Genomic DNA, 15,241 nt, shown 5'->3' with positions numbered 1-15,241 from the left:
GAACTTCCACCAACAATTCAACGGCATTTCCCCCGACCATGATTATTTTTAAACACACAATAACATTGAAAAGAACGAAAAAGTATAAATGACAGAGAAAGTGCTGGCTTTCAAAATAAAAGTGAAATCAAAATGAAAGTCTACATCCTGTTCCTATTACAGCACAACAGCATCACACCATGACTGACCTCAATAGTAGGGTATATAATTGGCAACCAAGACAAGTCTCTGACTTGCCTGACCAGTGAAATCAGTGTCAAAAAAGCTTGCACTGTATTTGTCATTCAAGTCAGGAGTGGGCAATTTTCTCCCATCTTTGAGGGGAGGCTTTTTTTTTACTCATGAGATGATCAAACCCCTCAATTCAGGCAGTCTCTGAACAAAACAGCATGAAGGGGGCATCCAGAGTTGAAGTGGAGACTCTTGATCTGCAGTCAAATGCTCTACCACTGAGATATACCCCCATGTCTTCCATTTCCTCTACCTCTTAGTTCTGTAAACAATTCAATATTCATCATTTGTTCCAGTTGTGAAATGTGAATGATTGATAACTGTTACATGAATACAGACATCAATGGGAGAATTATGAATGATGACAAACTTAGAACAATGGACATTTGGATTTTCAACCCAATAACTTCGAGTTACACCTCAGTGACAAATGAAAATTCCTGACAAAAGCAGAAGTCAGTCAAATGCTCAACCAGTCTGCTCCAATCCCATGATATGTACTTTCCAGTGGATGGGATGCGAATTTAAAAGCAGAACCTTTGATATCCATCAGAATGCCAAAGAAATGACCCTGATGTGATTTGAACACAAACCTTCTGATCTGGAGTCAGACGCACTCCCGTTGTGCCACAGAGTCAGTGACAACAACCTTCTGTAGCGGTGTAAGCTCAAATTAGGGTATATAGTTGGCACCCAATGCAAGTCACTGACATGCCCGACTGGTGAATTCGTGTCAACAAAGCTTGAACAGTATTTGTTTTACAAGTCAGGAGTGGGCAATTTCTCCCATTTTTGAGGGGAGTTTTTTTGCCCATGAGATGATCAAAACCTTGATTTCATGCCGTTTATGAACAAAACTTTGGAGGTTCTCCACTCTGTACTTCATGGAGACTTGGCTTTGTGATCAGTGTCTGACGCCGCCATCACGCTCCCTGCCTTCAACCTCCAGTGTGCAGACCGTGTCGCTGAGCTCACACGGAAACGGAAACCGAAAGGCGATGGATATGCTTTTATATCAACGTGAAATGGTGCATGAACGTTACACAGCTCAGCACACACTGAAGCCTGCTTTTAGTTTTGCTGATTTTGAACTGTAAGCCGTTTTATTCACCATGTGATGTGCAGAAGTCCGAAAATGAAAAAAGTAATAAAGCTGTGCATGTTGTGGCTGAGGCGATGGACTTGAAATCCATTGGGGTCTCCATGTGCAATTTGAAACCTGCCAACAACGCAATCATAAGACTTTGGTTTGAGATCATTCCAGGTCAGTGCTTCGTTCTGAGAGAAGATCTGCCTGTTACAAATGCAGTATCAACAAATACATTTTAGCCTTACTGCTACTGTATATTTGCATGATAAATGCAGCAATATAAATATAAATACAGCAGCATCAAGGCGATACCACACAATTCAGCGACGGTACCAGACAATCAAACATGAGAAGACAACACACCAACAAGAATATGCAAGACAATAAAAACTTTACAAGACAATCTGACAAACAATATAATCTAGAACAAGACACACAACTTTCAAAATTACGATCGAGGCAAGATGATAGGGACAATCTGACAATCCAGCCTTATTAAAAAAAAAAAAAAAAAAAAAACAATACACAACACATGATGATGCACAAACAGATAGAAAACAACATGTGATGCAACTCTACACTGTATGTGCGTGTGTGTGGGCCACAGACCCCGTGTTTGTGTTTATCAAAACTATATGGAGGAGAGAATCTGACCACAAATGAGCAGGGAAAAGGTTTCTCTTCAGTAAGTCTTCTCATTTTATTTGCTTTTTTTCCTCACAGAGAAAATTTATATTGTTTACTTCAGTGTGATATGTTATATCACGTGTGGACTTTTTATCATGTCGTCATCAGTGAGGAGAGTGTGACATCATGTCATCACTATCTGATATTGGAGGTGCTCGTGATCCTCCAGAGTCCCTCACCTTTGCAGTTTTTCACTTTGGTCATTTGGCTCAGGCCACATTTGCTTGAGGTTGAGAGCACTTTGTTAATGGAAGGTTCCTAATGGTTGAAAGACATTCATTTCTTTTTGATGGGGAAAATGGATTTGATATACCGTACAAGCAAATTGAGTTATATTCATTGTTTTAACAAATGTAATTTATTAAAGATCACAAATACAATTGACATTCTACTACTCCAAATTCCAGTCTTATTTCAATCAATTATTTGCACATTTGATGTTGCCATCACTAAAACAATGGACAAAATACAGTGTTGAAAGTCTCGGTCTTCATGGTCCACATTTGAAAACCTTTTTTTTTTTTTTTTTTTGCTCAACAACTCTTCTTGAAATTAAAAAAAGAAAACAGCTTGCTTGAGTTACCAAACACGGCATTCTTTAAATTGGTATTATATCATAAATTGCTGACATATATCATTGCACCACATGAACAACAGCTAGTACCCAAAAATTATGTCGATTACCTATTTAAAATGTGGAAAATCTATTTATTTGGGTGTCATCATATAAACACGGTGGGCGAGTGCCACATCCTCTCAGGCCTCATGCATGAAACCAAAAACTGTCAACAATCAGCACCAAAATTTCATCTCTACTCTTGGCAGCTTTAACCTCTGAAAACATTACAACAATCACCACAATATTTTAGATAATATGGACCAAATAAGGGAAGAACGGTGGCGCACTTGTTGAGCGTTGGCCTTGACAGTTCCGAGGGGAGCGAGTTCAAATCCCAGTACTGCCTGTGTCAAGTCATCATGTTCTCCCCGTGCCTGCGTTGGCTTTCTCCAGATTCTGCCATTTCCTCCCATGTCCGAAAAACACGAAATTGCCCCTGCACGTGGTCATTTGCTGCTGTGTGCCCTGTGATTGGCTGGCAACCATTTGAGGGTGTCCCCTGCCTCCTCCCTGAAGATTGCTCGGATTGGCCCAAACAGTAATCCCACGACTCTTGTGAGGACAAGTGGCTCAGAAAATGGATGGCTGGATATACCTTGAATGGCTACCTCAAGAAATATTTAAGTTTTTAAAAGGTGAACTTGAATGGAATTTATTTTCACATTCTCCAGAAATTAGAGCTCTTCGTGTAATGCTGTATTTTTTCAGACAGATATTTTTTAGGGTGAATATTTATTGCACAGAAAATTTTAAGATGTTTTTTATGTGTCAGATTTCAATGTTAAAAAAAAAATCCATATTAAAAATTCGAGTTCATACTTTAATGGTAACAAATTACCTCCATATTTGTGTTTTGTTCATTTATTTTTAGACTTTCTTGTTTGTTTTCTGTATTCTGGAAGGTTAACATGTTTCACGATTTGTTATGTTTGACTCTTTCAGGCCACTACAGTTAACAAACGTAATTCCACCGAGTGATGCGAGTCGCTGGTCCTGCTGATTGACGGCACGTGAGCAACAGTTTCAGTTGCATAGAACTGGAGTTGTGATATTCGCCTTATACGTGGGAGGTTCCTGCTTGAAAACAAGGCTGCTTGGCCTGCTTTCCAAAAAGAAAAGCCCCACGAAAAGCAAAAGTTGACATTGTTTAACTCCCCGTCAGGGAATCGAACCGCGGTCTTCCACGTGACAGGCGGAGATACTGTCCACTATACTAACGAGGAGACTCCTGCACTTGTTTCCCGGGAACAGATGGTCTTTGCCAACACGGACCCATGCGTTTTTTTGTTTTTTTTCACAACAAAAGATGATTTTGCCAAATACAGCTTTTTGTAACTCCCGTCATGAAAGTCCTCTCAGGGATTTGTTTTCAAGAAGAAGCAGGAAGTGACGGACATGGCAGGACCGGCCTCAAGTGGACTCGTTTGTTTCTATTAGTTTTATCTCCGGGAAGGTAGCTCGTTGTTCTTTCGTGTGAGCCAAAATGCCGGCTCGTTGCATTGCTGGACATTGCTTGAACCCTCGGGAGGATGGATTTACCTTTCATAAGTTTGCAAGAGACCCGATTCGTCGTGAAAAATGGATTGCACGGGTGCAAAGGACGAGAGCTTTGTGGGTCCCAAATGACAGGTAGGTGTGTATACAGCTACTAAAAAAGATAATAATTTGGGGCGGACCATGTAATTGGTCTCTCATAACATAACAAAAGATCCGCGTACGTATGGCAGGCGTGCTAAATGTGTCGATGTGCACATTGGACGGCGTCGGTCTCACCGGCGAAGGCTGCTGCGTCGCCTTGCGCAGCCTTCGGGATCGTGGACGGTGGCGGCTATGAACAACGCTGCCGACAATGGCACACTCAGCCATGTGCGATAACGCCGTAAAGCACCCCGGCTCGGTGGTGTTGTTCATTCCGGACAGCGGCTACGAACAACGGCATGAAGCGGCCCGGCTCGGCGCCATGATAAGCCACCTCGGCGCCGAAAATGAGCGACCCCGGCCGACAAGGCCAAGCCGGCTGAGTGTCTCAATTTTGACATGGCTGTCTTGACTGCAAGCAGTTTGCTTTCTCCGATGTTATAATTTCGTTCCGCTGGAGTTAGCTTTTTGGAAAGGAATGCACAGGGGTGTAGTCTTCCGTCTTTGGGATTGCGCAGTGAGAGAACCACCCAGAATGGACCAAAGCTGAAGTACAGCTGGCCTTGAACTTATGAACCGCCGCCGAGCAGCCCAGATTCCAAATGAACGAACTGTGGGGTGAGGCTAGCCAATCCAATAGGGCTGCCACGGTACTAAAGTTTCAGATGAATTTGCAGTAGAAGTTGGCAAACCCGATAAACCTCGATACCTCCTTGCGAGTAGTAGGAGTGGGCCGATGAAGGACGGCCTTGACCTTGCAGGGATCCAAGCGTGTCTCCCCCTCTGCCAAGACAAAGCCCAAGAATGACACGGAGGGTTGGTGAAACTCACACTTTTCAGCCTTGACATGTCGGTCGTGACGCAACAACTGCTGTAACACTGCACAAACGTGCCCAGCATGGAATTTTTTTGTCTGGGAAAAAAATTAGGATGTCATCTAGGTACACAAAAACATATATGTTAAAGGTCTAATCCAGAGGACCTATATTTTATTTGTCCATCATACAAATGTAGCAAAAATTTCATTTAAAAAATATTTAAAAACTCTCAACAACAGAAATGAAACAAATTAGCATCAATGTCAGTCTTGAGATTTTGTTTGAAATGCCACTGAGATTCAGCAAGTTATGTAACTCCACGGAATGTGACGTCACATGGAGACAACATTTAGCCAAAGAGTGAAAAAGTTTGCAAAGATGGTGATTGAGGAAGTGTGTTGTATACGGCTGTTCTGCATCAAACGCTGAATGACATGAAAGGCCGAAAGATGAACAGATTGGCAGGTTATGGACCAGATTTGTGATTGGTCTTACAAATCAAAATGGACTGTAATATGGTGCAAGCATTTCACAGAGGACTGCTTTGAAAGCCCGGTACAGTGTTCACTTGGCTTGTCCATCTCCTCGAGATCCCACTCTGACGACAACACTTCAGCAGCGACCGATCCTTACTCAACTGGGGTTGTCTCGGAGTGACGTCACAAGGAAGCAGTTTCAACAGATCCTCGGTTTAAAACAGACATCAGAGGCATTTGGATTACAAAAAAAATGTACATTTTGGAGGTAATTTATTTCATTTCTGTTGTGTTGAGAATTTTAAAAATATTTTTTCATGAAAAATTAGCTACGTTTGTGTGATATATAAATAAAATAGAGGTAGAGAACCTCTATTTATTAGAATTAGACCTTTAAGCATTTTGCGTAAGACGTCATTGATGAAATATGGCTGCTGCATTCGTGAGTCCGAAGGGCATCACCAAGTATTCATAGTGTTTCGTGGGTGTGTTGAAAGCAGTCTTCTATGAGGTTAATGTGAGAGTGAAGATCTGATTGTCCTTACTTTTGCCAGATCTCCTCATATTTTTGTGATTGGACAGAACACCTTGCTCAATGATGGAAGGTTTTTGGCAGATTTCCTTTTGTTGTTATTTCATCTCTGGTCCTGTCCAACGCTTTGGATTTTTAGGCACTTTGAATGAGTTGCAACCAGGCAACAGCTGCCACCCTTATGGAGCTGAAATAGCTCAGTTGGGAGACTGTCAGCCTGAACATCTAAAGGTCCCTCGTTCAATCCCTGGTTTCAGCATTTAGTACAGAATTATGTGGGGTTTTTTTTTTGGCACATATTGAACATCGAGTTATGTTTTGCAGTTTGTTTTGGTTCTTTGACAGAGTTGCAACCAGGCAACAGTGGCTTCCCTAATGGAGCTGAAATAGCTCAGTTGGGAGAGCGTTAGTCTGAAGATCTAAAGGTCCCTGGTTTCAGCGTTTGGTACAGAATTATGTGCTTTTTTTGGCACTTAATAAACATCTGGTTGTGTTAAGCAGTTTGTTTTGGTTCTTTGACAGGGTTGCAACGAGGCAACAATTCCTACCCTCACGGAGCTGAAATAGCTCATTTGGGAGAGCGTTAGTCTAAAGGTCCCTGGATAAATCACTGGTTTCAGCATTTAGTACAGAAATATGTGCCTTTCTGAACTTATTAAACATCTGTTTGTGTTTTGGAGTTTGTTTTGGTTCTTTGACAGAGTTGCAACCAGGCAACAGTTGCTTCCCTCACGGAGCTGAAAAAGCTCAGTTGGGAGAGCGTTAGACTGAAGATCAAAAGATCCCTGGTTTCAGCATTTAGTACAGAATTATGTGCCTTTTTGGCACTTATTAAACATCTGGTTATGTTTTGCAGTTTTGGTTCTTTGACAGAGTTGCAACCAGGCAACAGTTTCTATCCTCATGGAGCTGAAATAGCTCAGTTGGGAGAGCGTTAGACTGAAGATCTAAAGATCCCTGGTTTCAGCATTCAGTACAGAAATATGTGCCTTTTTGAACTTATTAAACATCTGGTTGTGTTTTGCAGTTTGTTTTGGTTCTTTGACAGAGTTGCAACCAGGCAACAGCTCCTACTCTCACGGAGCTGAAACACCTCAGTTGTGAGAGTGTTAGACTGAAGATCTAAACGTCCCTGGATCAGTCCCGGGTTTCAGCATTTAGTACAGAAATATGTTCCTTTTTGAACTTATTAAACATCTGGTTGTGTTTTGCAGTTTGTTTTGGTTCTTGGTCCCTGGTTTCAGCGTTTGGTACAGAATTATGTGCTTTTTTTTGGCACTTAATAAACATCTGGTTGTGTTAAGCAGTTTGTTTTGGTTCTTTGACAGGGTTGCAACCAGGCAACAATTCCAACCATCACGGAGCTGAAATAGCTCAGTTGGGAAAGCGTTAGACTGAAGATCTACAGGTTACTGGTTTCAGTATTTAGTTCAGAATTATGTGCTTTTTTGGCACTTAATAAACATCTGGTTGTGTTTAGCAGTTTGTTTTGGTTCTTTGACAGGGTTGCAACCAGGCAACAATTCCAACCATCACGGAGCTGATATTGCTCAGTTGGGAAAGCGTTAGACTGAAGATCTAAAGGTTACTGGTTTCAGTATTTAGTTCAGAATTATGTGCTTTTTTGGCACTCATTAAACATCTGGTTGTGTTTAGCAGTTTGTTTTGGTTCTTTGACAGGGTTGCAACCAGGCAACAATTCCAACCATCACGGAGCTGATATTGCTCAGTTGGGAAAGCGTTAGACTGAAGATCTAAAGGTTACTGGTTTCAGTATTTAGTTCAGAATTATGTGCTTTTTTGGCACTCATTAAACATCTGGTTGTGATTTGCAGTTTGTTTTGGTTCTTTGACAGAGTTGCAACCAGGCACAGTTCCTACCCTCACGGAACTGAAATAGCTCAGTTAGGAGAGCGTTAGACTGAAGAGTTAAAGGTCCCTGGTTTCAGCATGTAGTACAGAATTATGTGCTTTTTTGGCACTGACTAAACATCTGGTTATGTTTTGCGGCATGTTTTGGTTCTTTCGCAGAGTTGCAACCAGGCAACAGTTCCTCCCCTCATGGAGCTGAAATAGCTCAGTTGCGAACGCGTTAGACTGAAGATCTAATGGTCCCTGGATCAATCCCGGGTTTCAGCATTTAGTACAGTATTATGTGCTTCTTTTGGCACTTAATAAACATCTGGTTGTGTTTAGCAGTTTGTTTTGGTTCTTTGACAGGGTTGCAACCAGGCAACAATTCCAACCATCACGGAGCTGAAATAGCTCAGTTGGGAAAGCGTTAGACTGAAGATCTACAGGTTACTGGTTTCAGTATTTAGTTCAGAATTATGTGCTTTTTTGGCACTTAATAAACATCTGGTTGTGTTTAGCAGTTTGTTTTGGTTCTTTGACAGGGTTGCAACCAGGCAACAATTCCAACCATCACGGAGCTGAAATTGCTCAGTTGGGAAAGCGTTAGACTGAAGATCTAAAGGTTACTGGTTTCAGTATTTAGTTCAGAATTATGTGCTTTTTTGGCACTCATTAAACATCTGGTTGTGATTTGCAGTTTGTTTTGGTTCTTTGACAGAGTTGCAACCAGGCACAGTTCCTACCCTCACGGAACTGAAATAGCTCAGTTGGGAGAGCGTTAGACTGAAGAGTTAAAGGTCCCTGGTTTCAGCATGTAGTACAGAATTATGTGCTTTTTTGGCACTGACTAAACATCTGGTTATGTTTTGCGGCATGTTTTGGTTCTTTCGCAGAGTTGCAACCAGGCAACAGTTCCTCCCCTCATGGAGCTGAAATAGCTCAGTTGCGAACGCGTTAGACTGAAGATCTAAAGGTCCCTGGTTTCAGCATTTAGTACAGAATTATGTGCTTTTTTGGCACTTATTAAACATCTGGTTGTGTTTTGCGGTGTTTATGTGTAGGTTCTCTGAAAGAGTTGCAACCAGGTAAATGTGAGAGTGAAGATCGGAGTGTTCTGACTGGCGCCACTTCTCCTCATATTGTTGTGATTGATTTCCTTTTGTCGTGATTTCATCTCTGATCATGTCCAATGATCTTTGGCTTTTTAGGCCCAGTTTGTGCTGAAGGAAGAGCTTTTCTTCATGGTGTTTGGTTTCAATGACTTTTTCTTCTGATGTGGTCTGGTAAAATCAATAGCTCCCAGTTTTTCAAACTGGATATTTGCTCGGATTGATGCTGGATCTTGTCATGAGCAAGCAACTTGTTTATGTACATGTTGTACTGTCTTTGAGTTTGCCATAAGCTTCCATGGCAGACAAAACTGCTGTGACATGTGAACAATCTTCACTGAGGCCTGCCTTACAAGTACAATGTGATAACCCAAACTTTCAAAGGCACCTCATACAATGCTTGAAAATGATCTACCTGAAAATGAAACAAACAATATTTTTCTGATTTTATCAGCGTTTTCAAAATTACACTTAGATGCATAACAGGTATTTGTGGATTTTGCATAAAAATCTACATGTAACGTGTAATCATTATTACAGCACATTTTTGCGGGTCGTGAAAATTAAAATTGTAACTATTATATGCGGATCTATCTTCAATCTTGAATCAAGACAGTGGATACATAAGTGTGTAAAAAAAATGTACAGTGACAGTGAGAACAAAAGATCCAGCTTCTTGTATAAAGGTGACCATGAACTTGTTAACAAAACCTGCGGTCAAGTATTTGTAGGCTTTTAATTCCATACCTCTGTATGGGGAAGGATTATGTATAATATAGTTGTATATGTCCGAATAACATATGTTTGGAGAATTGGCAGCACTCATAACAGAAGAAAACTTCTCTGTCGGTAGTCTGTATGTCCACAGAACGGGCCTTTGACAGCTGATCCTAACGTTTGATGTTGTCAGTCAAGGAAAATTCATCATGTTATTCACTTGTGCTCTCCAGTTTGTCGAAAAAGTAAAAGAAAAAAGAAAGCATACAATAAAAAAACAAAACCTATGCTAGCGCCTCTGGATTCTTCTGCATAAACCTTCCTACCAATATGGCTGCATAAACAAATGCACGTGGTCTTGTGACGTCACATGCAAATCCTCAGTACTTCAAGAATTTCAAACTAAGCAGGAAAAAGGTTTCTCTCCAGTGTTTTTGTTGTTGTTGTTGTTGTTTGCTCTTACAAGCAAATGTTTTCCCACAGAGAACATTTCCATTGATTGTTGTCGGTGTGACACTTTCTGACTTTTAAATCACATCATCAGAGTGAGGAGAGCGACTTAATGTCATCACTATCTGATAGTGGAGTGAAAAGGGCGTCTGCTTGTGATCCTCCACAGTGCCCAAGTTTTTATTTTTTCCACTTCAGCCTTTTTGCTTGAGCCATGCTTTGCTTGATCGTACGGGCCTTTTATTTTTGGAGGGTTTCCAGTGAAAACAAAAATACATTTTAATTCCTTTTAATGGGGTAAACGGATTTGATGTACAAGCATATGGACTCAGCTTTACTGTATTTTATGCAGGATCACAAATACAGTTTACCACCAAAATTCATTCTTTCCAGTGCTTCAATCAATGCTTCACTTATTTGACTCTGCCATCACTAAAACATTGGGCTAAAAGCATGCATGCTCAGGAAAATGAAAAACACATTTTGAAACAATTGTAAAACTAATTCCCTTTTGAATGCCCCTTTTTCATCAAGAAAATTCAACATTAAAAAGCCCTGGCAAAGCTGGTGTGGGAAAAGGAATCTACCAATCGTCGAAGTGGCAGTATTTTGTCTTATTTTTATACGTTGTAGCGGTCAGGTGGAATCCTTTAAGAAATAAGAAACAAAAAAATACATCTTGCTTGAGTTTTTAAACACGGCTTTGCTCAAGTTGGCCGTGTATCTTACATTGATGTCATATATTGTTCCATCGCATGAAAAATTGTCCGTACTCCCAAAATGATGTTCCCTATTGTGCATAGAAAAACAAGAACAAGACAAATTTATGGATTGGGACATTATCCTAAAAATGACAAACACGACAGGGTATCGCTTGCAAGGCTCGTCCAAGAAATGTGGCTTCATGTCCCAAAACTGTCAGTCATCACCAAACTATATGCAGACGTCTCTTCTCGAGGCAGCTTTATACACTGAAATTTTTTTAATGACAAGCCCTCTATTTTCACGTTTACAGATCAGAAAAGCTCAAATCAGATTAACCATTGTTTCGGGACAATAGAACTTCGTTACAGGTTGAAGATATAATAATAGCTGGTACACAGAATACAAGAAAGTTGGTTTTAAGTCAATAACAAAGTAAATCACTTTACACCATTACATTAAAAGCTTTTTGATCATTGCTTTTCTCACATGTTCACTTGTGTCTTAACCTGATACAGTCATCCCTCACCTATTATCCTACTACCTACTATCAGCCGGTCGCAGCTGAGATTGTGAGCAAACTAGGAGCGAGCAGCGGGAAGGTCATGAGCTTCCCCGTGGGTGCACGGGGGAAAGTGGCCTTCAAGCAATAACACGGTGTTGGTGGCGTTGGGTTTGTTGGAAGCGAGGAGGAAGACTTTCGCTCAGCTCTTGAGCAGGAGAACCATTCCCTATTCTTTGGACATACTGCGCGACTTCATATTGGACCCCTGATTGTGGGGTCGTGCACATTGTCGGCGGCTGGGGGACGGGGCTGGGGTGGGGTAGGGTTGGGTTGGGCGTCGTTTGGGTGGGGGGTGCGGCCCCGCAAAAGGGAGGACTTGCCTCTTCCAGCCATGCCCCTGCCTCGACCAGGGTGCATGTGGAGAGCGGCCCAATGGTTGGGTCAGAGAACAGTAACATCTCGTGACTGGGAACATGAGGGGGAGGTTGCGCGCATCCTTTAGAGTTGCGGGTTTGGGTCTTTGGGGTAGTGGGAGCGAGGCTGCCTGCCTGGCTTGACCAAGGGGAGGTCATCTGTTTATGGGGTGGTTCTTCCAGGCGATCCAGTTGAAACTGAAACGTAGAAACTGGAAAGCGACAGCAAGTCAGCCATTTAAAATATCCAAAAACCTCGTCATGTAATTAGCCTAGCAGCTGGCTTAGAACTAGTGCGGACCAGGGGAATCCGACTGTTTAATTAAAACAAAGCATCGCGAAGGCCCGCAAGGAGTTTGATTTCTGCCCAGTGCTCTGAATGTCAAAGTGAAGAAATTCAATGAAACACAGGGAAACGGCGGGAGTAACTATGACTTTCTTAAGGTGCCAATTGATTATGGCCCTGCTCAGTACCACTCCCGAGGGAGAGCGTAAAGGAGACCAAGTCGGGCGGAAGTCAGGTTGCGCACATCCCTTAGGACTGGTGGATCCCAGAAGTGTGCGGGCGGCAGGGGTCTCGTCATGATTTCAACAAATCATGCGTAGGCACCTGGATGGCACATGACGGTCACAATAAGCCAGAAAGCGTCAGGCAAACGCTGCCTGAACTAGCCAATTGATTATGGCCCTGGTCAGTACCACACCCGAGGGAGAGCGGAAAGGTTGGGGCCGGTTTGTCACTGGTGGTTCGGCGAGAGTCCTTGATCATGTAACAGGGCTTGACCATGGGCAAGTCAGCCCCTTAGATGAAGGAACAGTCGTTACATGGCCGCACCTCCACGTGGTCCCGCTGGTAACGACTTGAGTCCTTGACTTGTCTTGGATCCTTGTCGGCTAAGTTTTGGCCTGCCCACCCCAGGGGCTGCATCTGACCAGCTATCCCCCTTACCTTGGTCTCAAACAAGATGAAAGAAGTCTATGGAATTAACGGCCAGGATCATCCTTCTGGCGTATCAAAACGGATGCCAGCGCAGCGAGAGGCGGGTCTGTGTCAGCGAACCTGTCTCGCCAGCGTGTTTGGGGTTAGACACGTCTGGAAAGCGTGAACCAACCTACCTAGTGGGTGCTGGGACCAGCCCACTAGGTGGAAGCACCGGGTCCAAACATGGTCAGAGTCCATCGGCACTGACCAGGAGATCTCCAACTCAGGGACGTCCGCGTCAATAGGAATGCAGGTCCAGGAGACCGAATAGTGTAGCCGGGGGAGCAGGTGGATCTCACCTAGTAGGTCGAATGGAATACCCTGTGTGGAGTCCGAATCAATGACTATGGAGAGCTCGACAATGAGGGTAGAGTCCGAAGTAGTTGTGCTGGATCCACAGCCTGAGCAGGTCGTCGAGACACCAAGCACATCTTCGGAGGTCGCGACTGAGGCCCCCTCTAAGAGTGATGTTGGCGGGGAGGTGGCTTCCACTTCCAATGAAGTGAGAGTTTTCTTGCCGGACCAAAGCCTGAACTGCCCGCTGTGTGGAGTGCGGATAGGGGGTATTTGTTTGCTTGGAAAGCATTTTGCGATCCGGAATGCGGGTGCCTCTGTTTTGTATGTTTGCTGCAAATGTGAGAGGTCAAACGCCAACAGCCACTCCATCGTGTGCCATGTGCCTAAGTGCAAGGGGGCCACGGTGGAGGTTCGCAGAGGTGGGAGTTCAATTGCAAGCTCTGTGGATGAGTATTTGCTTCCGAGGTTGGTGTCTCCCAACATAAGCGGCATGTCCATGTGGCGGAGTGGAAGGCAAGGAAGGTAGAGAAGGTAGAGGGGGTCAAAGGAACGAAGCTCTGGAGTGTGGGGGAGGTGCAAGAGCTGATCCTACTTCCGGCAGAGATGGGAGGCAGGGGAGCAATTCTGGGGGCTTGGGGAGTTTGGAACGAAAGCTACCACCGACAACTGCAAGTTCCATGTTCTGATTCTGGCAAAGGGGGTGATGGAAAACCTGGCTAGATTGAAGAACTGCACGGCCCCGGGAGCAGACAGGATCAGCAAAAGGGCGCTGTTGCACTGGGACCCCCAGGGTGAGCAACTGGCACGGCTGTTCACGACATGGTTGGTCCGTGGAGTCATTCCCCGGGCTTTCAAGGAGTGCCGGATGCGGCTGTTGCCGAAGTCCAACGATCCGGATGAATTGCGGGATCCAACTGGGTGGCGTCCCGTGACGATAGGATCGGTGGTTCTGAGGCTGTTTGCGAGGTGTATGACGATGAGGCTATCGCGAGCCTGTCCTCTGAACCCCGGACAACGCGGTTTCCTTGCTTAATCGAGTGGGTTTGCGGATAACCTGGTGATCTTGTCCGAGATCATCAGGAACTCAAGGTCTGAGGGCAGTTGTGTTCGTGGATTTTGCGAAGGCTTTTGATTCCATATCTCACGAGCATATCCTGTGTTCTCTGAGAGAACGCGGTGTCGATGAACATGTTGAGTTAATCCGTAGCTCATATGTGGACTGCTTGACCAGGGTATCTTGTGTTGACAGCCAAACACAGGCAATACGTCTACAAGTTGGAGTGAAGCAAGGTGACCCAATGTCCCCACTGCTTTTCAACTTGGCCATGGATCCCTTTATCCATGGGCTCAAACAGGCCAGATCCGGGCTACAATGGGGCGATATGTCTATCGCTACACTAGCCTTCGCTGATGATCTTGTGCTGGTGAGTGGTTCGAAGGAGGGGATGGGGAGGAGTCTGGCGATGCTGGACCACTTCTGCGACTTAACGGGGTTGAAGGTTCAACCCAGGAAGTGCCACGGGTTCTATATGGAGCGAGGAGTGGTGAATGACTGTGAAGCCTGGAGGATCGGTGGAACGCCTATACACATGATTCCTCCGGGTGAATCGGTCAGTTACCTAGGAGTGCAAGTTGGACCCGTGCATGGCGTCATAACACCTGACTTAACACCACTGATCCAGAGGTGGATCCAGAATATTGCCGAGGCACCTCTTCAGCCCTCACAGAAGCTGAGGGTTTTAAACTCATTCACCCTCCCGAGGGTTATTTATCAGGCAGATCTAGGTGGAGTGCCGGTTTCGGATTGATGGGATCGTCCGCTGGGCAGTGAAGCACTGGCTCCATTTGTCACCATCCAGGTGCAATGGGTTGCTGTATTTACGATGCCGCGCCTCCTGAAGCTCGGCAGACTGATTCCAGCGATTCAAATCAGAAGAATCGCAAAAATGATCAGCTCCACCGACTACTGGACCTGCGTCCTGACATCCAGGGCAGTAACACAATCAGACTGGGGAAAGTTGTGGGTGAACGCAGGCAGGAATTCGGAGAGTGTGCCTGGAAGGGGCATGGGGAGCACTCTCCAGGAAAACTCGGGTGGCCCGCTGGTATGTCCAGACTGGC

The 15,241-nt window shown here is 44.1% G+C and overlaps 1 protein-coding gene and 1 non-coding gene across 2 annotated transcripts in view; one reads left to right on the top strand and one right to left on the bottom strand.

Annotated features, from left to right (window-relative positions):
• Positions 1–797: 797 nt before the first annotated feature.
• trnaw-cca (transfer RNA tryptophan (anticodon CCA)) lies at positions 798–868 on the bottom strand. The gene has a single exon. It is a non-coding gene; the product is annotated as a tRNA-Trp (tRNA).
• A 13,634-nt stretch (positions 869–14,502) lies between these two features.
• Positions 14,503–15,241, top strand: part of LOC133493993 (gastrula zinc finger protein XlCGF57.1-like) — a 6,937-nt gene continuing 6,198 nt past the window's right edge. The window contains exon 1 of the mRNA XM_061808009.1: positions 14,503–14,692. Coding sequence (XP_061663993.1) covers positions 14,503–14,692 — 190 coding nt within the window. The remainder of the gene's footprint in view (positions 14,693–15,241) is intronic.

This window comes from Syngnathoides biaculeatus, chromosome 20 (genome assembly GCF_019802595.1).
Source record: "Syngnathoides biaculeatus isolate LvHL_M chromosome 20, ASM1980259v1, whole genome shotgun sequence".
NCBI classification, from domain to species: Eukaryota; Metazoa; Chordata; class Actinopteri; order Syngnathiformes; family Syngnathidae; genus Syngnathoides; species Syngnathoides biaculeatus.
The sequence above is the reverse complement of the archived record's forward strand: the minus strand, read 5'-3'. Positions and strand labels throughout refer to the sequence as shown.